At 41.6% G+C, this 24,761-nt stretch overlaps 1 protein-coding gene across 2 annotated transcripts; it reads left to right on the forward strand.

Moving 5' to 3' along the window:
- TMEM41B (transmembrane protein 41B) lies at window positions 1-24,761 on the forward strand. 2 transcript variants are annotated; one of them, XM_084854502.1, is made up of 7 exons: window positions 1-247; window positions 9,145-9,262; window positions 10,651-10,779; window positions 15,595-15,688; window positions 17,897-18,001; window positions 18,876-19,014; window positions 21,327-24,761. In XM_084854502.1, exons 1-7 carry the CDS (start codon window positions 139-141, stop codon window positions 21,494-21,496), a joined length of 864 nt encoding a protein of 287 aa, XP_084710628.1. In that variant the 5' UTR covers window positions 1-138; the 3' UTR covers window positions 21,497-24,761. The 2 variants fall into 2 exon arrangements, with proteins under 2 accessions (XP_084710628.1, XP_084710634.1); XM_084854508.1 differs by lacking the exon at window positions 17,897-18,001 and having other exon boundaries at window positions 21,327-24,248.

The following is a 24,761-nucleotide window of genomic DNA, read 5'->3' on the forward strand; positions in this document are numbered from 1 at the left end:
GTATCAGGAGAGGCCGTGGCGTGGCGTGGCGTGGCGTGGCCAATCCCGCCTGCTCTCGCGGGTCTTGGCGCCGGCGAAGGTTGAGCCGGGCCTGTGCAATTGCCGGCCGGCTAACTGGCGGGTGTTGCGGAAGGCACGATGGCGCAGCGGGGCTCGACACACCGGGGCTTGGCGGGGCGGCCGTCGGAGACGGCAACGCTGAAGGAGGCTGAGGCTGCCTTGGAACAGCATCAGCAGCTGATTGCAGGTGGGAACCACGAGCGGAAGCAGCCGCAGCGTGCATGTGTGCGTGTGTGTTAGAGTTAGTCAGTGTAAGCAAGCGTGGGGTGGCGCTGGGACGAAGCAGGCTGTGGAGGTGCCACGGGTTGAAATGTTTGTGCTGGGCTCTGAAGCATGAAGCACTGTAACGCGCCGGGGCAGGAGGAGAAAGGATGAGTCAGAGGACAATGTGTATGCCGAGAAACGTGACCTCCTGTTTTTTAGGAGAAGCGCCGGGACTCAGCTTTGCCCGGGAATCGTGACCTCTGACGAAGGACCCTTCCCACACAGTCCCTTAAAGGGCTGGTTGTAGTTTCTCGGGCGCTCTGCGTATGCTCAAAGGGACGCTCGCGTTTACTATGTTTCAAGTTCAGCCCTGTTCTTGAAAATATGTTCTGGGGCTGAGGCCTGTCTGAGGCCCTACTTGGGACACTTGCTGGATTATGTGGGTGTGGATGGGTACACATATGATGAGGTGTGTTAAGGCAGTTCTTTCATGCTTTTAAAAGTAGGTTATTCAGATTCGTTAGTCATACATCTCTGTGGGTGTTACTGGGACAGTTTGCTATTAAGTCTAACTATCTGTCTTCTGAGAACTGACAGCCACACCCAAAAAATGCTCAAGTACAATAAATAATAATATACATTTATTCATGGAGGACTTCGGACCATTCATTAGGGGCACTGTAAAGTAGTCTGGGGTAAGCATGTAGAATAGTAAGAAAATATTTTAATTCTAGCTTGTTGTTGTTCAGTCGTTCAGTCGTGTCCAACTCTTCGTAACCCGGTGGACCATAGCACGCCAGGCCTTCCTGCCCTGCGCTCTCTCCCGGAGCTTGCTCAAGTCCATATTCATTGCATCAATGATGCTATGTAGCCATCTCATCCTCTGCCGTCCCCTTCTCCTTTTGCCTTCAGTCTTTCCCAGCATCAGGGTCTTTTCCAGAGAGTATTCTCTTCGCATTAGGTGGCCAAAATAGTTGAGCTTCAGCTTCAGGATCTGTCCTTCCAAGGAGCAGTCAGGGTTGATTTCCTTTAGGATGGACTGATTTGACCTCCTTGCAGTCCAGGGGACTCGTAAGAGTCTTCTCCAGCACCACAGTTCGAAAGCATCGATTCTTCAGCGCTCAGCCTTCCTCACAGTCCAGCTCTCACAGCCATACGTTGCTACTGGGAAAACCATAGCTTTGATTAGACCGACCTTTGTCGGCAAGGTGATGTCTCTGCTTCTTACTATGCTGTCTAGGTTTGCCATAGCTTTCCTCCCAAGGAGTAAGCGTCTTTTAATTTCATGGCTACAGTCACCGTCTGCGGTAATCTTGGAGCCCAAGAAAATAAAATCTGTCACTGCTTCCATTTCTTCCCCTTCTATATGCCAGGAAGTGATGGGGCCAGATGCCATGATCTTCGTTTTTGTAATGTTGAGTTTCAAACCCGCTTTTGCACTCTCCTCTTTTACCCTCAACAAGAGGCTCTTGAGATCCTCTTCGCTTTCTGCCATTAGGATGGTATTGTCTGCATATCTGAGGTTGTTGATAATTCTCCTGGCAATCTTAATTCCGACCTGTGATTCATCCAACCCGGTGTTTCTCATGATGTACTCTGCAAATCAGTTAAATAAGCAGGGCGACAATATGCAGCCTTGTCGTACTCCTTTCCCAATTTTGAACCAATCGGTTGTTCCATGTCTGGTTCTTACTGTTCCTTCTTGACCCTCGTACAGGTTTCTCAGGAGACAGGTAAGGTGGTCTGGTACTCCCATCACTTTAAGAATTTGCCAGTTTGTTGTGATCCACACAATCACAGGCTTTAGCGTAGTCAATGAAGCAGAAATAGACTTTTTCTAGAATTCTCTTGCTTTCTCCATGATCCAGCGAATGTTGGCAATTTGATCCTCTGCCTCTTCGAAACCCAGCTTGTACTTCCGGTAGTTCTCGGTTCGCATACTGCTGAAGCCTAGCTTGTAGGATTTTGAGCATCACCTTGCTGGCATGTGAAATGAGCGCAATTGTACGGTAGTTTGAACACTCTTTGGCATTGCCCTTCTTTGGAATTGGAATGTAAACTGACCTTTTCCAGTCTTGTGGCCACTGTTGAGTGTTCCAAATTTGTTGGCATATTGAGTGTAGCACTTTAACAGCATCATCTTTTAGGATTTTAAATAGCTCAGCTGGAATACTGTCATCTCCGCTAGCTTTGTTGTTAGTAATGCTTCCTAAGGCCCACTTGACTTCACTCTCGAGGATGTCCGGCTCAAGTTCAGTGACCGCACTATCATGGCTATCAGGGACATTCAGATCTTTCCTGTATAGTTCTTCTGTGTATTCTTGCCACCTCTTCTTAATCTCATCTGCTTCTGTTAGGTCCCTGCCTTCTTTGTCCTTGATCATGCCTGTCTTTGCACAAAACGTTCCCTTGAGATCTCTGATTTTCTTGAAGAGATCTTTAGTCTTTCCCATTCTGTTGTTTTCCTCGATTTCTTTGCATTGTTCATTTAAGAAGGCCTTCTTGTCTCTCCTTACTATTCTCTAGAACTCTGCATTCATTTGGATATATCTTCCCCTTTCTCCCTTGCTTTTCGCTTCCCTTCTTTCCTCAGCTACTTGTGAAGCCTCCTCAGACAGCCATTTTGCTTTCTTGCATTGCTTTTTCTTTGGGATGGATTTCGTTGCTGCCTCCTGAACAATGTTACGGACCTCCGTCCATAGTTCCTCAGGCACTCTGTCTATCAGGTCTAATCCCTGAAATCTATTCCTCACCTCCACTGTATATTCATAAGGGATATGATTTAGGTCATACCTGAATGGTTTAGTGGTTTTCCCTACGTTCTTCCATTTAAGCCGAAATGTTGCAACAAGAAACTCATGATCTGAGCCACAGTCAGCTCCAGGTCTTGTTTTTACTGACTGTATAGAGCTTCTCCATCTTTGGCTGCAAAGCACATAATCAATCTGATTTCGATATTGACCATCTGGTGATGTCCATGTGTAGAGTCGCCTCTTGTACTGTTGGAAAAGCGTGTTTGCTATGATCAGCGTGTTCTCTTGGCAAAACTCTATTAGCCTTTGTCCTGCTTCATTTTGTACACCAAGGCCATGCTTGCCTGTTATCCCAGTTATTTCTTGACTTCCTACTTTAGCATTCCAATCCCCTATAATGAAGAGGACATCTTTTTTTGGTGTTAGTTCTAGAAGGTGTTGTAGGTATTTATAGAACCGATCAACCTCAGCTTCTTCGGCCTCAGTGGTTGGGGCATAGACTTGAATTACTGTGATGTTGAATGGTTTGCCTTGGATTCGTACTGAGATCATTCTATCGTTTTTGAGATTGTACCCCAGTACTGTTTTTACCACCCTTTTGTTGACTATGAGTGCTACACCATTTCTTCTAAGGGATTCTTGCCCACAGTAGTAGATTTGATGGTCACCTGAATTAAATTCACCCATGCTTGTCCATTTTAGTTCGCTGATTCCCAATATGTTGATGTTCAATCTTGCCATCTCATGTTTGACCACCTCCAGCTTACCTTGATTCATTGATCTTACATTCCAGGTTCCTAAACAATGTTGTTCTTTACAGCATCGGATTTTCTTTTCACCACCAGACACATCCACAGCTGAGTGTCCTTTCGGCTTTGGCCCAGCTGCTTCACTCTTTCTGGCGCTACTTGGACATTCCCCCAGCTCTTCCCCAGTAGTATATTGGACACCTTCCGACCTGAGGGGCTCATCTTCCGGTGTCATCTCTTTTAGCCTTGTGATACGTTCCATGGGGTTTTCTTGGCAAGAATACTGGAGTGGGTTGCCATTTCCTTCTCCAGCGGACCACATTTTGTCAGAACTCTCTGCTATGACCTGTCCATCTTGGGTGGCCCTGCACGGCATAGCTTATGGCTTCACTGAGTTATGCAAGCCCCTTCACCACAACAAGGCAGTGATCCATGAAGGGGTTAATTCTAGCTACTAGCTATATATTGCAAGTGTAAATTTGCAGGGCCAGCCCTACCATTAGGGCAGAGTGATGTGGCCATCTCAGTTGGCTGGTAAAAGTAAAAGTAAAATGTCTTTGGCCAACCCAGGTGCCTATGGGCAGAATCCAATGGTGTCATTCCACAAACTCAAATAGTGCTAGCAGAGCCCTGCTGAATCTTTCTGTTGTGCAAGCACTTGTGCATTGTGTTAGCTGAGTGCGTGCTAGGGGAGCACATGGGCCACTCTTGAAAGTGGCTGTGCAACCTTTGCGCAAGCAGTTGTGCAACCAGAACTTTAGTTGGATTCTCACCTTGCACATAACTTAGAATCTAGTTTCCGCTAGCGCAACATTATTTGAACTAGTGGAAAGACACAGTTGGCTACAGCCCTATGAAAATAAAGTGATCAGTGATGGGAAATGTCTAGCCTCTGCAGGAAAGATTGGGAAGATATGTTTTTAATGTTGTGACTTAAACATTAAAAACACAACATTAAAAACAATTCCAATTAGAAATAGAAACAGTACAATACAAGGGGTTGTATTATGTGGTGTTTTGTGTGGGAGGGGACTGGGGAGGAGAGATTGTTGTAGTACAATAGTCTTATGCATGCCTAGTGTGTCATCAGTTCATATAGAGAGTAGAAATACATTTTCCTGGTACACAGTAATCAAGTGTGAGTGTTTTGCTCTGAAAAGGAGGCATTTTTCTCTCAAAAAAAGGTTTTTGTCAGCATATTAGTGAAACGTCTTTTGCAACTTCCACTTTGCCCCACTTGTCTCCCCTGGTAGGCCCCCTAACTTTCTTCACATGCTTATATCTTTAAAAAGTCACACTATAGATGCAAACTCTACTAATGTGCTAGCATTCTCATAAGGCATAGCAGCTGTTGGTGGATGGATGGTCTGAAAGTACTGAGCCTGTAAACATTTTTTTTAAGATTGGGCTCTCTAACTGCTACAGAGAATTTGTAAACAAAGGCTGAAATGGTTACACAAAACCCTCACTTTAAAGAAGAGCTTGCCGATCTGAAGATTTCATTTATATCCCTTTTAATTCATTCATCTTAAACTTTTTGGTATATGGCTAACATCTACTTTGAAAAGATTGATAGGCCTAACACTGATAATGCTAACAAAAGACTCAAGTCTTTTGCCTGTTAAAATTGGGAGCCATAGTAGCTGGGTTCAAGTAAGGACACTTTGACATCTACTGTCTAGAAATGCTTTCCCCAACCTGCTGCCCTCAAATGTGTGGGACTGCACCTCCCATAATCTCTGGGCCCACATCTGAAGGGCACTAGATTGGGGAAGGTTGGCCTGCAAGGACAGAGTATGTAAATATGTAACTGGCCTAAATTGGCAATGTTGCTCTGTACCATATTATATTAGAAAATCCTTAGCACACCCCAAACTGGCATAGTTATTCAATACTGTTGCACTTTTAATTAATTTACAGCACAGGATCAGACATTCAGTTATCAGAGTTGTGGCTGGTGGGTGATGAATCGAGGAAGTATAGTAAATACTCTAGTCTTTAACTTCTTCTGGCTGTTTCCCCTTAAGTGAAATTACTTGGGTCAAAGACATTAAAAATGCTGAATTTGTCACAATGACAAAAACTAAGAACTACATCGAATCATAGAACTACATTCTAGTTATTCCTGTAGTTTAGTGGGCTTATCTCAAAAATGCATCAAAATAGTGTTCTCTACATCACTTTTTTATCAAACGTTTTTTTCCATATTGGATAGTGATTGGAGTGCCTTTGCCAAATTGTAGTTGTAATTTGGTCTTTAATTACCTATAAAGACGTCTACTACAGTTGAGATGAGTGAGTGCAGTTAAATGTTCACTCACAGTTCTTTGCTTGCAGTGTTACTTGAGAGGTCCTGATGAGTTTTAGAATTTACTTGCAATGGAATTTGTTCCAAATTGTATCTTGATATACTCCTTGTGCAAGGAACACTCTACTTTTAAATGTTTACTATGATTAATGCATTCCAAACTTGGAAGTTTTGTTTAGCTCCAGTACAACAGCAGTTGTTAGAAACTGGAATGTAAAATGTAAATCAAACTATTAAAAATACTGCTAACAAGAAAATCATGATGCTGAAGACTTCTTTCCTTTTAAAACTTCAAACTCATGGCAGTGTTAGTATTGTTACTTGATTCTTCATACTTTAATTAAGTGGGAACACCATCAACTTAAGAACATATTGATTCACAACTCTCGTTTTCCTTGTTTAGATTCTGTCCACTTCAGAAAAAAATAACTTCCTTTCTAAAGGAAAAAATAAAGACTTCCGAGTGTAGACAGTAATGATAGTATACAATTTCTTCCTGTGCTTTATGTTGTCAGCTGGAAGGCACTGAATTGACTGAACGACTGAACAACAACAACAAATGAAAGTTTAGATGTTAGCAGCAGTACAAATGTTGTGCCTTCTGTTAAACTCACAAAGCAGTAGAAAAGCATGCAAGATAAGAACTATGCTGACGTTAAGGCAAATAGCCAGGTCCAGTACTTTTGTTATGACTCGTCATATGATTTTTAAACTTATATGGAAGTTTCATCATCTCTGTTCTGTTTCTGCCATCTCATAACCATGTCCTATCACAAGAGGGAATATGCTGAACACATTGCACAATCATGGCACCACCAGTTGCAATAAACACTCTGGGATTATTATTACTCTTGAGCAGATAAGTAGGATTGGGTGATCCAGTCAGTTTGTTATGCAATAACTATCACCTATCTGAGTAAAATAGTTGTTTCAGATCAACTGTCAGAGACAGATTTTCTATACCTATCAGTGGAGGCAAGCTTAATAAGTGATAAACTTATTGCTTGATTACCACCACCCCTAAAGAGGTGAGAAATCCCTTGAAACTGAGGATGTAGACTTGAGCAAGCATGAATCATTTTGTCAAATTGATGTGTGTTTCTCAGAATATTAATTCATGTTTAGTATTTTACTGTAATTAGTTCTTGCATTTAAATTCACATACAGTGAGCTTTTTATAATTAATATAAGCTTGAACTCATTGAAATCAGTGTTTTTTATTTATTTATTTATTTCATTTCTATACCACCCAATAGCCGAAGCAATCTGGGCGGTTCACACACAAAAAAGCATGATTAGCTCTGTGTTTGCTTATTAAGACCAAAGAAGCAGATTTATCTTGAGACTGGGGCTTGGCTCAAATTGTTGTGTATATTTTCCCCATTACTACCAGTTCTGTTTTGTGACTTAATAATCACTTATAGAGCACCTTAAAAAAGTTAAGCGCTGTGCAGATATTGAAAGATAAGCAAGTCCCTGCCTGCATGCTCACAATCTAATAGGTACGATCCAAAAATAAAGAGGAATGGGGAGGGAAGAAGCAAGCAAGCAAATTGAGATACCAATTCTTGAAGTTACATCATCTCAGCAATATCATCTGGTCTGGACAGGTGGGCCTCCTTGCCTTTAAGAACGTAAATAGCCTACTACCCCTTCTTCCTGTGGCTGGTGACAGAGGCCAGAGTGCAGCTATACAGTGCCAGGGCAACTGGCAGTTGGAGCCGAGTCTGCTTTCTGGCAGAACCAGCTCCCTGCAGCTGCTCCTTCTCTGGCCTATGGATGAGGCCAGGCTAGTCTTCCCTGTGCCAGGATATTCATCTTGGGAAGCAGGGGATGCAAGCTCCCAGTGGCTTTAGGTCCCCCAGCTGGTAGCAGAGGCCAGAGTGTGCCCCAAGTGAATGTAGGCTCCAAGATGTTCTGATAATGTGGTATTACTTAAGATTGCACTGCGGAATAGGAACCTGTGAGTTTTCTGACTAGCGTAAATGCAAGAGATGGGTGTGGCTAGGGCTGGGGTAGGCAATGTATTCATGGACACCAGTGTACCCTCAGACACCTTTCTTGTTGCCCACCAAGGCACTGTACTCCTTCCAATTTTTATTTTAAATATTCTTATATTTTCTTATTGGCAGCTGGGATTGCTTCAAAGTGAAGTGGGAGCCTCTAGCTGCTGCCATCTTGATTGCCAATGAATACTTCTAGGCAGGTTACTTGTCCTTTGTAACTAGCTATGCCCACCCATGGCAGCCACTTTATGGTTGTGCCCAAGACAGTTTCTCAGATTTCTAAATGTCCCCACCATGGTCCCAAAAGTTTGTCTATCCCTAGGCTAGGGCAATTGCCTAGCTATCTGAAGAGATCTGTAGCGCTGGAACTCTGGCTGAGAGTGCCCAGCAAAACTGTCATTGAAAATAACCAGCCAACCCACTTAGAAGTTCTCAAATGATGCTATCATTCTGCGCTTTCTCTCTCCATTTTAGTAGTGATGGACATTTACCACAATTTAATATAAACACACATGGAGGGAGCAATGCTATGGCTGCTAGACAGCCATAGGATATCTTGTTTTCCAGGAACCGACCTCCCCCCACTTCCACACTGCCTTGGAGGCAGCACGGAACAGCCCCATCCTCCACGCTTGCAAGAGGAGCACCGAGTGTCTGAAAAGGGGAGTGTCTGGGGGTGTCAGATGTGTTATACAGCAGCCTCCTTCCCCGCTCAGCCCAGTCGGCTGTCTAGCCGAAAATGCAGGGCAGGAGGAGCATGGAGGGAGCAATCCCCTCTGTGCTTCTCCTGCCCTGCATTGGATAGGGGGTCGCCTCCAAGTTCAGAGCTGGCCACCTATCTAGATAGGATTGCACCCTAAGTCACATTTAATTAAGTTTAATATTGAGGACTGCCTCTTGTTTGGCTTGATCTCATATTACTGTTGCAACTACTTTTGAAAGTGATTTAAGGGGGGAAAATGGTATGGAAAATATAGAAAGAGCCTCAGTGTCTCTCCTCATCCCAACCCCTCAAGTAATCATATGGAAACTCTTGAATTAATCATAATTTTGTTCCATTTCAGGAAAAGCCCATAAAGAAGGTGGATCTGCACGAATGTCACTTCTCATATTAGTGTGCATCTTCTTAATAGCTGCCTCTGTTATGTTTCTGGTATATCAAAACTTCCCACAGCTTAGTGAGTAAGTATATGAGAGAGAATTTGTTCTGTATCCAGAGACTCTTGTCATATATATTTAGAGAATCTTATAGATATATAGAAGCTGGGGGTGGGGGGAGGTGGAGAGGGAGAGGGAGAGGGAGTTCAGGAGATCCTCCAGAAAGAGTCAATATAAAAATGTCTAGTGTTGTTATCAGGAATTCCCAATACACCACAAGGTATTCTACCTGTGCCCTCCCATCAGCAAGTTAACTGTAGTTTAAAGATTCCCAGCATAATATTTTCCCCCAGATGTATTATTGTGCAAACGTGTTATTATTTCCAGTATAATACTGCACCAAAATGCATCAGATTTCTGGTCTTTGTTTCCATATGTCAGGGTATATACATTTCCCAGGTGGGTAGTCATATAGTCTGGGATTAGAGGTTAAGTTAATGTCTATCAGAGTTGCTCAGTCCTGTCAGTTACATAGTCCTGTACGTTCAACCGTTATTTCCCTTCAAGCTTTTGTTATCAGGCAAAACTTCAGCAAATATTAATTTCACTGGGCACATCTGCACTACAGATATGCTGTTCTGATATTGGTTTCAAAGTGGTTTTTAACTGTCAGAGCTCCCCTCTCCAAAACCACCCCCACAAAGAACCCTGATATTGTAGGCTTGAGATTGCTAGAAACTGTTAAGAGATTACTTGTGTAAAATTGGTTTATATTTGTAATATAAACATGTTCATACAGTTTTTCTTTGTTTCTGCTAAGAATCCCATAAGTGTTTTCCAAAGTATATCTACACATACTTGAAACTAATTACCTTCTTCCAAGAAAACACACAGAGGATTGGGCTGTTCCTTACTAGCTCTCTTCTAAGCCTGACTAAAAAGCTTGTCCAGTTTGAAAGTTAAGTTAGATAAAAAGTTCAAACACAGCAAACGATGAATGACTGATATTTTAAAACACAAAAGGTGTTCTGTCTGCTGCTATGAGCTATTAAAATACGTGCTTGAGTGGTTTAGTTTGTTGAGTGTGACGCAGGAGCCTTGTTTTGAACATAGGCTTTGAATTTGGTTAATAATTGCTGGGGAGGTGAGGAAGATATTTTGATCAACTAAAATGATCTGATAATTTCTGCACTACTGGATTTTTGTTGGGAGTGACTCTGAAACCTGAACATGTTACAAACCAGCAGTGGTGATAGTTTAGGGCTGACTCTGATTAAAGTACTGGTACACTCAGTGAGGGAGCGGGGTTACAGAAGCCAGTACCTCAGAACAGCGTGATCACCATTTCACTTGAAATCTTTGAGTGCATGATTCATAAGGTCATTTGTGGCGTGCGCGCGTTAGCAGCATTGCTGTTTGGGGGAAAGTGATAGCTGTATCTGTTGGTAACGTAATTTATTTTTTTCCTACAGAGAGGAGAGACAATGTATAAAGGTTCCCAGAGACATGGATGATGCTAAAGCCTTAGGAACAGTTCTTTCTAAATACAAAGATAACTTCTATGTACAAGTATTAGTGGCCTATTTTGCTACTTATGTTTTGTATCCTTTTTTGAAAAATACACATAGCTATGGTTCCATGGAATGTGATGTGAAATAGTTTCTAGATATTTTTATTCCTATATGGTGGCGGTGCTGTCTCTGCTTAGCATGGTTTCGCTCCTAAGATAACTGAATGAAGGAAAGTTTTCCTCCCCCAGCCCTAAACAATGTGGTATGGACTGCTGGGAGGAGCTTTTTAAGAGCTATGCAGATCTGAACCAGTGTACTCAGCATCTTTTAAGGTGGAAGGTTGTATCTAGTGCTTTTCTTCCATTCACAGGAGGCTGTTTGATCCAGCGGAAGCTTCTGTTAATGGAATGTGGGGGAGAAGTGAAGTTCACAAATTCTGTCTTTCCTCCCATGCTGTTCTGAAGGATCATAACAAATAAGAAGAGTCCTGCTAGGTTAGACCAAAGGCCCATCTAGTTCAGCATCCTGTTTCCCACAGTGGCCAATCAGATACCTTTAGGGAAACCACAAGCAAGACACAAGGGCAAAGCCCTCTCCCACTGTTCTCTCCCTGCAACTGGTATTCAGACACATGGGGTATTTGATCCTGGAGGTAGCATGCAGGTATCATGACTAGAAGCCATTGATAACTTTATTCTCTATGAATTTGTCTAAGCCCCATTTAAAGCTATCTAAATTGGGGGCCATCACCACATCCTGTAGAAGTGAATTCCATAGTTTAACCACGCACTGTGTGAAGAAGTACTTTTAATGCCTATTCACCTAGATGGAAAGATCCTTTTGGAACTCCCTAGTTTTTAACACACTGTATAATATAGTCTCATTTGCAAACTTGGCCACTTCACTGCTCACCCCTAGCTTCAGATCATTTATGAACAAGTTAAAAAGTACTGGTCCCAATAGAGATCTCAAGTCTCCCAATCTCTGGGGCAGATTTGGTGTGTTGGTGCAGGTGGCTGCAGAGGGGAGGGAGAATCCATGAGAACTGCTTCCCTATCCCTTCTTTTCATGGAAGCCTCTGCTGGATCAAAGAGCCTTCCATGAATGCAAGTGTGTTGGATACAACCCAGAACTGCTTGTAATTAACAGTTTGAGGTTTTCAGTGGGTACCTGCCTAGCTTGTATCGGAAGGCTTTCCCCCCCACTTTCAGATTGCTTCGATCTTCAAAATGGATTGAATAAAGAATTCTTGAGAATTTAATACTTTTCTCTCACAAGAATGGGCCAGAAAAACAGAAAGAAAAAATAGAAGTGCATTGGATTAATTAGGGATTAAATTCAGGAAACTAAGGCTGTGATCCTAAACATAATTACAAAGGATTATGCCTCACTAAAGATCAGTGGTGATGAACATGTGACCCTCCAGATCTGGGATATGGCACCTACGGGCACCTTCAATGGTACCCACACAGTTCTTCATTCCCTGTACCATTAAAAAAATTGTAATAAAAAATAGAAAAACATTAGGGTGCCAGGTTCTCCTTCCTGTTCCTGAACATGCCGCTGATCAGTTGTTCAGCAGGCAGGAAGAGAAAGCAGGCAAAAGGGGAGAGAAAGAGCGAGGCAAGAGGCTAGGATGGGGAGAAACAGCAAGGTAAACGGGTTCAGGGAGAGAAATAGTGAGGCTGGATGTGGAAGGAAACAGCAAGGTAAAGGGGTGAATAGGAGAGAAAGTGCAAAGCTAGGGGCTAGGAAGGGGGAGAGAAAGAAGGCTAGCTATGGTGAAGGGAGAGAAATAGTGAGGAAAGGAGCTGCAAGAGAGAAATGTTTAGGCTAGAGGCTTGGAGTGGGGGGGTGAGAGAGAGAGAGCACACAGGGGAAAGTTCTGCATGGAGGGAAGAAGATTGGACAGACCAGGAAGCAACTCTTTCCATTTCCCCCCCTGTCCCAGCCTCTAGCTTCGCTATTTCTCTCCCCACTACCACCTCTTGACCAGTCAGGCCCCCATGGCAGCCATTATGTGACTAGCCACATCCTCCATGGGAGCCATTTTGTGGTGTTGCCCACAGCAGTTTCTCAGATTCCCAAATGTGCCCATGGGTCCAAAATGGTTGGGGACCATTGTTCCTGGTGATGTTGGCTTGCAACTCCCATCATGCTGGCTAGTTCTGATGAGAGTTGCAGTCCAACAACATCTGGAGGGCCACACATTCCCCATCCCTGTGTCAAGGGCTCCTTGGAGGCCTCTCTCAGTCTAATCCAGTAGCCAAGTCCAGACACAGACAAAGGGATTCTTTTCAAAGCTTTATTCTTTATTTTATATCTAGTTAGCAACTAGATATGAGCAGCAGAGTACCTATGCCGTAACTTGGAACAGTTGGTCCCCGTTTGAAGGAGAATCACTGGCAGACCCTGAACTTATGGGCTAGGGAGAGTCCCTCCCCTTTTCCCATGGATCCCCTGGGCGCAACTGTTGTTTGTGCGCCAGCCGGGCACTATGCCTCCTTTCCGCGCCCTCCATTTGGCGCTGCTCTCTGCGTCGGCATCGTGCGTCCAGCAAGTCTGCTTCCCATGCTCTCTCACTCCCGGGACTGCTATCTATGCTCAAATGCCGGTGGGAGGAATCCCCGCCAGCTGTTGGCCCTGGGAAGGATGAGCGCGCTCCTGTCAGGGGCTCCTTGGAGGCCTCTCTCAGTCTAATCCAGTAGCCAAGTCCAGACACAGACAAAGGGATTCCTTTCAAAGCTTTATTCTTCTTTTACAACTTAACAACTCTACCGTTTGCAACTAGATCTGAGCAGCACAGTACCTATGCCCTAAGTTGGAACAGTTGGTCCCCGTTTGAAAGGGAATTACTGGCAGACCCCTGAACTTAAGGACTAGAGAGAGTCCCTCCCCTTTTCTCTTGGATCCTCTGGGCGCAGCCGTTGTTTGCGCACCAACCGGGCACTACGCCTCCTTTCTGCGCCGCTCTCTGCGTCGGCGTCGCGTGTCCACCAAGTCTGCTATCCGCGCTCTGTCACTCCCTGGACTGCTATCTAAGCTAGGAATGCTGGTGGGAGGAATCTCCGTCAGCTGTGGGCCCTGGGAAAGAGGAGCGCGCTCCTCTCCCAGGAGCGATTGCTCTTCCTCAGAATCAGAACTACTCTGGGATTCTATGGGCTCAGTGTCCACCCTGACAGCTCCTCTCCCAGGAGCGGCTGCTCTTCCTCAGAATCAGAACTACTCTGGGATTCTATGGGCTGTGTCCACCCTGACACCTTGCTGAAGACAGTGGGACTTCTGAGTAAACATACATATAATTGCACTATAGAAGACTTAATTTAAAGCTCTAAAGGTGTAAGGGTGCAATCCTATGCATGTTTAGAGAGAAATAAGTCCTACAACTCCCAGCATCCCTCAGCCAGCATTGCACCCTTAAGTGCTTTATGAACAGAATTGATTTCATCCTTACAACAGCCCTGTGAGGTCATTTTAATTGTCTAGAGAAGGAATGAAGGCTGACATAGTGACGATGCCAATGAAGTCTGAGCAGGGCTTGAACCCAGGTTCAAATCAACCCACAATGTGCAGCAGTATCCTGGCTTGCTTTATTCATTTAAAATGGATAAACTCAGTCTCCCTTAACATTAATTAACTGTGTATAAGTGTGTGGATGGCATGCCATAGGAATCAATAATTGAAATAACATTTGAAAAACATGGTGTTCTAAGAAGATGAAAGCCAAAATGAACTGGTTTAATCCTGTATTTTTAATCTGCAAAAATTCTGCACATAAGTCATTGGGGACAAGGGCATTCAAGAAGCTTACTTCTTCACATAAAGGAATATTTTGTTGCTGTGAAACCACTTCTGAAAGCAAATTCTTAACACATAGCCTGCTTGCTAAAACAAGCAGCTTTATTTTTATTGGTGTGTCTTTCCTGTGGGGATAGAATATGCTAATTTGCTATTGCTATGCTGTTAAAAACACTTGGATAGAAATGAGCCTTTGACTCAATTACCTATTTAAAAGTTGTTGGAGTCATGCTATAATTACTTCCATATGAGCAACTTTTAGCACCTAAAATCAAGGATATTGAATATTGCCATTCAGTTGCAATTTGTTCATTCTGTTCTAAAACTTTGTTTCATAGAACCAAGTAGCCTACACAGAAGTAAAGCTCAGATACACTGGTTATTAAAAAATGCCTATTAAAAACATTACAGGACAGCATAGTCTACTCTACACATTCCAGTTTTTAGATTGGTGATAAGAGTTCTCAACATTAATTCTGTGATTTCTTTTTAAAAACCACATTAAAAGACCGCCTATATTCTTGCTGGAGCATGGTTCTGCTGCTGCTCTTTTTTGATCAGTAGCAGTGCCAAGTTTATCAGTAAATATATGCTCAACAGGTAGCCAGTTGCAGCTCCCAGGCAAGTGTACCTGTTGTGCAAACATTCTGATCATGTCTTTTATTTTAGATCTATGCTTAAAACATCTTAGGTGTACACCTAAAAAATGAAATGCATGAAGAGGCCCTGTGTGGAGAAGACTCAGGATGCCATATGCCTAAACAGCATAGGCACAGTTGAGGTTATAAAAGAACAATGTTTAACAATGCAGTCCTGTGCATATCTACTCAGAAATAAGCCCCATTAAATTAAGTGGAGCATACTCACAGGTAAGTGGGCATAGAATTGCAGCCTAAATTGTTTATACAGGTAATACTTTTTATATTTGATTTGTTCTTAGAAATTGTGTTAATTTAACATTTCTACAATTGCAATCCTATGCACACATACCTGTGACTAAGTTTTATTAAACACAGTGGGGCTTGCTTCTGAATAAACATGCGTAGGATTGTTCTGCATGTTTATAATTTCTAAGTCATTCTGTCCTTAACTAAAACCACCATCCAGCCTGCAAACATTTGCTATTCCTGGATCTATATTTCTGAGTATACTTTCAGGATTTCTGTACCCCTTCCCACTAGCTCTGTTTCTTGTTTGTTTGGTAAGTATTAATTACAAGTAGAGAATGCTCTTTCTCCTCCAAACTATTTATTTAAGGTATTTGATATGTTTTGTAAAAGCAGATGATGTGAATGTTACAAAATATTACAAATATAAATATTGAACTAATGCACAAGAAAAAAAAATTCCAAAAATATTTTAATACCACTTTTCCAGGAAGTTCAAAGCTAGTTAAAATAATAAAAATACAATTTGAAATCAACACTATAATAGTAACATTGGCAATCTGAAAAGCAACCAGAAAGTCTCATGGAAGAGGTGTGCTTTACACTTCTTAAAAATTGTCATTTTTCTCATCTGTTCAAGAAGGAGATTCCATAAAAATGGACCAGTTGTTGAATGGCCTGATTTCTAGCTGTCATTGTCCAAACCTACTGCAGAAATGCACAGACAGTAAGGCCTGCTAAGTAAACCTTAACTGGCAAATGGGTTCATAAAGGAGAGATGGTCGTAAAGGTGAAGGTTATAACTACCACTTTGAATTAGACAGTGACGCCAATTGGCAGCCAGTGCAGCTGGTGCAAAGCAGGTTGAATACATGCCATCTTCTAACTTTGTTTCCAATTTAGTAAACAACTCAGGAACACCCAGTTCCTGGGTTGTTTGGTGTGACATGCAAACCCGGTACTCTGGGTTGTTGAGGGACAAACAACCCAGAGTTTTAATCCAACAGCAAACCATGGGTTAATACTCTGGGTTGTTTCTCCCTCAACAACCCAGAGTTCTGGTTTTGGATGTCACTGCAAACAACCCAAGAACAGGGCATTCCTTGGTTGTTCTATAATCAGGAAACAAAGCGGTAAGCAGTCACAAGGCAGTGCACTTGCTCATTCCTATGCAGCCCTGGCAACCCATGGATTAAACAATCTATGGATTGTTATGTGCGAACTGAGTCATTGTAGCAAATCTTACACTACTGGGACAGTTATTGGTGTGTGCGTTTTTAACTTAAATGAAAATGGTGATGAATCAAAAGACCAGCTTTCTGAAAGAGAGTACTTTCTGGATGAGTGTTGAATTATGTAATCTAATATTTGCTGATCGTGCTGCTGATATTTTACCAGTACATAACTTTATTAGTAACACTTCAGTTACTAGATGGTTTATGTCTGAATTAGGCAACCTGTGGCGCATAAGGTCTTTATTACAAAAATCCTAGCATATGGATTAAATCCAGCATCATGGAAGCAGACTTCTACCTGTGAAACAGGACTTCCCCTTGGATGCATTTGAAATTTGAATTTTGCTATAGATATGTTTTTACTAGTTTCACAGAAATGCCCCTTCCTTGCTGGCTATAAAACTGAGCAACTGCACAATTGGAAATATACTAATTTGAAGATTAGGAGTTGTATGGAATGTTAGTCCTACTTAGTAGACCTATTTAAATTAATGAAACATAAGTTAGACTAAAATTGGTTACAACCCATGTTATCTCTCTGTTGTTGGGCTTCAATGGTTATGTCATCCAGCCACTTAAATAGCAATCCTATGTAGGTCTACTCAGAAGTCCTATTGAGTTCAGTTGAACTTACAGGTAAGTATGCAGAGGATTGCCGCCTTAAAGATTTGCAACAGCTTCACAGAAAAGGGGAAGGGTAGCATGGTTGGCAGTTTTTCCAAGTGAACTATCTGTGTGAAAGTATTTTGGAAATAATTGTCCCAGTACGGTTCTAGTCATGGACAAATCGTCACCTGTAACAACCAGTGGCCCCAGATGCAGACACACGTGCCCAGGTTCAACAAATTACACTTTCAGACAATTTAATTAGGCTTAGATGAGCATTGTGATTGGGGAAACATGCACCCATTACATGCCTGCACAAAAGCTGAAATATATGTTCAGCCAAATCACATTATGGAGTCCATGGACTGTAACATTCTAGATTGCCTACAGGGAATCACATCTTTGAATGCTCTTCCATGTTCTGATTTTAAATCCTTCATGTAGAAAATGAGCACGATGAGAAGAGAGATTCTAGGCTAATTTTCTGTCAGAGGTGCTAGCCCTCTATACCCCCAGATTTAAAAAACAAAACAAAATATGGGAGAGCACCCTGAAGGTAGTCCTCAGATAGAGTAGTGATGAATGCCTCAGTCACTACAGAAATGATTTGAAATACCATTATTGCATGTTAATTATACTGAGAATGGCTATATAAGATATCAATTTCCAATTCATTTGCAGTGCTCTGGACTCGGGGCTTCTTTCTGTTATATGCTGTCCTATTTAGTTGGAAGGCCAGTTGTGTATAGATATTTAACAGAAAAAGCAGTGAAATGGTCAAAACAGGTAAGGTCACTGTGGTGAAACATCTGTCCTACATTTTTAAAGTTAAGAGGAAAGGAATACACTTAAGTCACACATTTTTTTCTGCTTCTGGTCACAGAGATTGGTCTTATTCCTAGAAGTAGTAGTACCATTAAAGACACTGTAGCTTGGATCCAGAGTTGTCATGGATGAGCAGAAGGGCACTTCTGCTTGCATAAGACTGCCCTGCTGAATTCTCCAGATTTCCCTGTCCCACTGCAAGCACCCATTCCCCATCATATGCTGTTCCAAAGGGTCCCTTGAACTTACAGGTCCTTCTGGGTCATTTGAATGTTGCTTTTTAAAAGTTAAGTGTAGCTAGTTCTACATACATAAGGAATCCCCTGGGTGTGTAGAAAACTCACTTTTGGGGCTTGACCTCGTTTCACTTCCAAACTGATGGGTATAAACCACCTGAGTGCACTATTGGAGAGAACAAATGGGACCTTCAACAAAATTTTACAGTATGGAGTGCTCCTGTTCTAGACAGTTCTGACTGACTGTTCTAGACAGTCAGCTATGGCTCTCTTCCACAGTACTTCATTACATTCCTACTCCCACATGGTTTTCTGTACTTTTCTCCCCCGCCCTCCGCAGTCATTGAGCATGTTCAGTCTTCACTGGGCTGATTTTGGGTTCCCTCCCTTAGGGTTTTTTCCTAAATGTTTTTTGACTTCGGCAAACCTTCGAATTTTCCCAAGCCTGCTGATACTTCTCTCTTGTGTGTGGATGGTGCTGATTTAGCTACCTAAGGACTGGCAGTCACCTCTGAAGGGAGTTATTATGCAATTAAGATAATTGAACTGCTATGTTTCTAGGATAGGATCCTTTTAATTTGGATTTTTATATCCCACAGGTTGAACGACACAGAGAACACCTCATTAACTACATAATATTTTTGAGAATAACTCCTTTTCTTCCTAATTGGTTTATCAATATAACATCTCCTGTAATAAATGTCCCATTGAAAGTATTTTTCATTGGTACTTTTCTAGGTAAGAATTCCAATTAATATTCAAGCTTTTCAAAATGCAATTCTATTTTTCTTTCTGCATGATTCATTAGTACATAGCCCCATCTGTTGGGCAACTGTCGAAATTTTGAATAACTTGCAGATTCTGTTCTTGCATGTTCTTATCTTAGTTGTTTGTCAAGAAACGCCAACACGTACATTTTACAGCTGAATAAAAATGAACTGAAATGCTGAAGACCAATCACTGGCTAGATCCCATTTTAGACCCTACTTTGGCAGTGATGGTGGTAAAGAAATCTTTCTTCACCACCACCACTGTGTCTGCCCAGGGTTATCCAGTGGACCTGTTCAGAGAGATAAAAGTCCTGTTTTAATCTGGCCAGCAGGGAAATGTGACAAGTTTGCAAGACACTTTGCAGATAAAACCACTCAATCCACTCTTATCATACTAGAATTGGTTCCAGTTGTCACAGGGGCCCCAACTGGTCACTTTGTGTTGGAGACATTTCAGCTTGTGCAACCTGGGGATGTGGAAAAATTACCCAGAGAATTGAGACCCTTGCCCTTCCTGGCTTATTAAAACTGTTAGGCAGGGTCTAGTAATAAATGCTTCATTGCAAGAAGGGGCAGTTCTAATGATCGTGAAGGAGGCTGTAGTGAAATGATTCCTGAAAAAATGCTGCTTGTGCTGATGCATTTACATCACTATTGCCTAGTATCAAATTTGCTTTATCTGGACAAGGTGATGGAGTGTGTAGCATTGAAACATCTCTACATTTTTCTTGAATAAAGTTGATTATTTGGAACCTTTACAATCTGGTTTCCATCGGAAGTTCAGAACTGAAACTGCCTTAGTTGTCCTAGTAGATGACCTTTACCAAGGGATAGGTACAGAAAGCAACCCTGTTGATTTTCCTGTATTTCTCAGGGCTCTCAATAGTCCTGGTACTAGACAGTCATGGTATCTTTCTGGATTGTGATTTTAGGTTGGGACTGGAGGGTGGGGTACTTTTATGAAGCGGCAGTGGTCCTATCTGGGGTGTAGATTCCAGAAGTCGGACCTTGGAGACTATTCCTTCATGCCATGGCTGTTGGTCTGCAGGGTGCCACAAGGTATCATCTTGCCTCCCGTGTTTTTTAACATCTACATGAAACCTTTGGGAGACGTTATCTGAAGAACTGAGCTAGGGTGTCATCTGCTTATGTAAGATATTCCACCCTGTCATTTGCAGATTCTGATCCCAGAGAGGCAGTGTGTATCTGACAGCAGTTTTAATTGGATGGGGTGAACAAGCTGACATTTAATTCAGACAAGATGGGGATATAGTTTGTGGGGGTTCTGATGATCCTGGATTAAGCGTTCAGCCTGCTTTAGATTGTGTTCCTCCTGAAGCAACACGTATGCAGTTTCAGGCCTGTACCTGGTTGCTGAAGTAATGACAGTGGCCACGAATGCTTTTTACCAACTTTGTCATATATGTTAACTGCCCTATTTCCTGGTGAAATCAGACATGGCCTCAGTCATTCATAACCTCGTCAATTCCAGGTTAGCTTACTGTAATGTACTTTACGTGGGGCTGCCCATAAAGACTATCTGGAAGCTTCAGCTGATAGAGGATGTGGCTGTAAGGGTTTTGATGGGAGCTGTCCATTCAGAACATATTACAACAATCCTCTAGGGGCATCATTGGTTACCAGTTTGCTTCTGGGCACAATTTCAAATGTTTGCCCTGCCCTTTAAAGCCATAAACTGGGATCAGAATGTCCGAAGAACTATATTTCCTTCTGCCCTCTTATGAATCTACCCAGGACCTTGGATCCACTACAGGGACCTACCTTCAGGTCCTGCTGCCAGCGGAGATAAGGTGGGTGGGTACCTGGGAAAGGGCTTTTTGGGGTGTGATATCCAGGATATGGAATGTTTTCGCATGAGATGTTCCCCTGGCTACATCACCACCTGCTTTTAGGTAAAGAAAAATGTATTTACATAGGCTTTTCAGGCATTCTGCTGTTTTTAACTGCCTGTTTTAAAAACATCTTTTTTTTAGGATGTGTGCTTTATATTTTTATTTTATAAGCTGTCTTGTTTCAAAGTGTGCTTGTTATGAGATGGGATATAAATAATAACAGTGTGGCAGCCTAAAAAGATGTATAAAATTTTTAAAAGCAAAGTGGGATGGACAGAAGAGGAGATACAGGTGTATAGATTTCCCCTTCACAACTTAATTGGATCATGGAAGGTAATGGTCTATAAGATTTGGTGATATTAAAAATGTCATTTTGTGCTGGAAGTTTTCCATTGTTTCTGATCCCTTTTCTTAACTCTCTTTCCAGGTGTCGCACCACCATCTTTTGTAGCAATTAAAGCTGGTACAACACTTTACCAGCTTACGACAGCTGGTGAAGCAGTCTCCTGGAACTCTGTTTTTATTCTCATGATTCTAGCTATTCTCTCCATTCTGCCAGCTGTTTTCCAGAAGAAACTTAAACAAAAGTTTGAATAAGGGTCAGGTTGGATCTTCACTTCCCATATTTCATCTCAGGATCAGCACTGTTTCTATGATCACTTTTCTATTGGATCATCAGCAATTCAAAAGGAGAGAATTGTAAGGGATGAAAATGTTACTGGACTTCTTGCTCAGTTTTATTTATGGGGCACAAAGGCAAAATAACTGCAGCTGGAATACAATTAACGTGAACCATACCTTTTTTTTAATGAAATGAATCGTTAATTTTAACTAATCTGTAATATTTAATTTGAACTATTCTATGTATGCCTTATCTGATTTTGTTTGTGATGGCTTAATGTGAATAATTAATTCTGTTTCGCTCTCATCTTTTCACTACCATTAATAGTCCCTAAAGAATAATGAACTGCACAGCAGATTCTATATCCCAGTGGAGTAATGGACTGCACGGTTTCTTTATTAATGAGCTCCTTGTTAGAGAGCAGGGACAGGTGCTTTGACCAGTGTTTCAGAATTCCCTGGGTTTCATTCTGTTTTATGCCAACTGGAAAAGCTGAAATGTATTGTGTGACTTTCCGTTTATGGATGTCGTTTATTAATGTCTTTACTGGGCTGATCAGGCTTTATCATGGCATGGAAAAATGCTAGAGTTTTGGATTTGGTTTTTTTTTGCCAGTATTTCAGATATATGGAAGCTATTTCCAAAATTGTAACGATCATTAGAATGTATTTGTAAATGCATATTGAAGTATAGATAGGAAGGAATCACTTTTTTCAAAATTTGGCAACCACAACTGGTAATTCTTTTAAAAAATCAGTTAATTAGATATGCAGTGTTTGGGTTTTTACTTATACAACATGGCCATGCAAAATGTGAATGCATTGCCTCTGATCCAAAGATTTAGGGGTGCTCCAATTGCCCACAGGGTGCTCTTCCAAGTACAGGCGTATTCATTTTCATGCCCCTATAGCTGAAATGAATGAGAAGTGCCTAAGCATGAGGAAGCTCCATGTCTATGGAGCAGAGGAAGCATGCATGCATACATCCACTGGGTCAGGGTTATCATGTACAAAATGTACATCTTGTAAATAGTTCTTAGTACTAGGAAGATGTCCTTGTTGTGATGGATGGCTAACTGATAATTGCTCTAAAGCTACAATCCATTTTCAAAAGCCCTCTGTTAGGGTTTTTACTCCACAAGGTAATGATACCTTTCCTTGAATAACTGTCATTGTTGCCTAGGAATATTTTTTTTTTCTGTTTGTGGGCTTCATTATACTATTCCAGTTCAGAATGCCTCTCAAGCATGTACCTGTCTGTAGGCCTGATTACTCTGTGCTGTTATTTTTTTGTGTTAGATATCTACGGTAAACTGAATAGTCAGTCAAACAATTTTACAGTTCTTATAAGCAAGACCAGATTACTTGTCAAGTCCCGTTTCCTTCTTTCAGTCAAGGCCAGCATGCAAAGCCTAGCGTGCAGGTAGTTGTGCACAATCTACCAGCTGGTCTGAAGAACTACCATATAGCACCTGTGCCATCCCCATACATACTTGTGCAAGCCTTTTCTTCCCTAAATGGTATTCCCCTACTACTTGGTTTAGAACCCATCTAAGGTGCACATTGTCCTTGTACTTGGAATCAAAAGCCTTCTGCTGTTCCCCTAAGTGTGTAGCTGTTCAGTAGATAAGCCTTAATTATAGGCTGCAGTATATTACAGGTTTCTGCTGTGCTGGCCCAAGAGCAATGGAGAATAGTGCACAAGGGTGGAGGTGAGTGGATAATGAGTTCAGTAGTAAAAGACCCTGAGGTCTATAGGATGGTTGGCTGGCAAGCAATCTGATGTATAAGAGACCATATTAGCATGTTTGCATACAGCAATGGTTGTTCACTTAAAATGAAACTAGGCACAATCCAGAAAATGTTAATTGCAACTAAGTCCCATTGAAAGTACTGGGATGGAGCTTCAGTCATGCATGCCTAACTAACTTGGATTGTGTCGATTGTCTGCTTTATACACAGTTGGTAAAAGTGGAGAGTGCTTTAGAGGATTGATGTTGATGGGGATTCTGTGACTGAAGTTGCACTGCACTTAATGCTTAACTAAATTGGGTTACAACTTAACAGAATAAAAAACTTTAATATGTTTTTGCAACCTTGTTATGAAGCAGCTCTCTTTTTGCAAATCACCTCTTTTCAGTGGAACTCCTAAAATATAAGAGTATGGGGGAATTTTGAAGGATACTGGTACCTGCAACTTTGTTCTTTTATAGCATAATGTGGATTAAGTCATTTTATTGCAGTATTATTTATAAATCCACAGGAAATACATTAATGTGCTTTGTCATCTGTGTTCCACATATGTAGTTTTCATTGCCTCTTGACTTTTTTTTAATGTGGGGAGTTACATCATAATAAAACAGCATAGGGGGATAACCAAATGTTTAACTAGGTAGAATTTTATACCTCTTAAACTGGTATAAAAGGTTGGTTCAGAAATGTTTCAAAATGCATCTGTAACAATTAGTGCCATTGAAATGATGCTGAACCCTTTTAGTTGAGTAGTAAAACGGTTGCAGACTATTTGTGTAGTCAATAACTACAGCTCTACTTTCTACAAATTGTCATATTTTTCCTGATTTGCATCAATATAGAGGTAAACTTCCATTCTTTCTTTGCTATTCAGGATAAACTATATCTTGAGTTGGTTTGATCGAGTTTTTAAACATCTCTTTGCACTGCATACAGAGCTGTATGGTTTTAATCCTATTTAATAAACTGAAAATGGAATACTTCTGGTTATGCAGTTAGCTCAATAAGCATAATAACTTTTTCTTAGGGAAGCAATGATTTTAAAAATAGCTGTCCTAAGATTTTCAGCTGTTGTAGGATTCTGAGCCGTTAACATACTCTGGAGTTGTAGTCGTGTTTACAGAGTCATACAAGTCTCTTGCATTGACACTAAAACAATTTCCTAAATGTTAAATTACTATTATTTTGGCACTTTAAAAAAAAATGAGGACGGGTTTTGGAGAGGTGGAGGAAGAGACAGACCTCAAATAGTTTTCTTTTACTTGAAGTGTGACAAGTGCATGTGAAATACTGCCACGAACATTTTTTTAAAATGGGGAAAAGGAAGTCTTTCTGGCATCATTTGGTGGTACACTATACTTTCTTTGCTAGGCATTTGGTGGCTCAAAAATTTACTTTTTTTGGTTAATATTGCTTACCTGTGCAGAGCCTTTAGGGCAGGATGGTATAACCCCAGCTCAATAAATTAGACCTGTTACTACTTAATGGC

The sequence above is a fragment of the Heloderma suspectum genome, chromosome 1 (genome assembly GCF_057233095.1).
Source record: "Heloderma suspectum isolate Gila_16-S chromosome 1, 16-S_ref, whole genome shotgun sequence".
Taxonomy (NCBI): Eukaryota; Metazoa; Chordata; class Lepidosauria; order Squamata; family Helodermatidae; genus Heloderma; species Heloderma suspectum.

Bases quoted from the DNA above. Each gene is read 5' to 3' on its own strand.
- TMEM41B (XM_084854502.1), top strand. From the start codon at position 139: ATGGCGCAGCGGGGCTCGACACACCGGGGCTTGGCGGGGCGGCCGTCG. The intron at 248-9,144 runs GTGGGAACCACG...GTTCCATTTCAG, and splicing joins GCATCAGCAGCTGATTGCAG to GAAAAGCCCATAAAGAAGGT. The intron at 15,689-17,896 runs GTAAGTATTAAT...ATTCATTTGCAG, and splicing joins CTCTGTTTCTTGTTTGTTTG to TGCTCTGGACTCGGGGCTTC.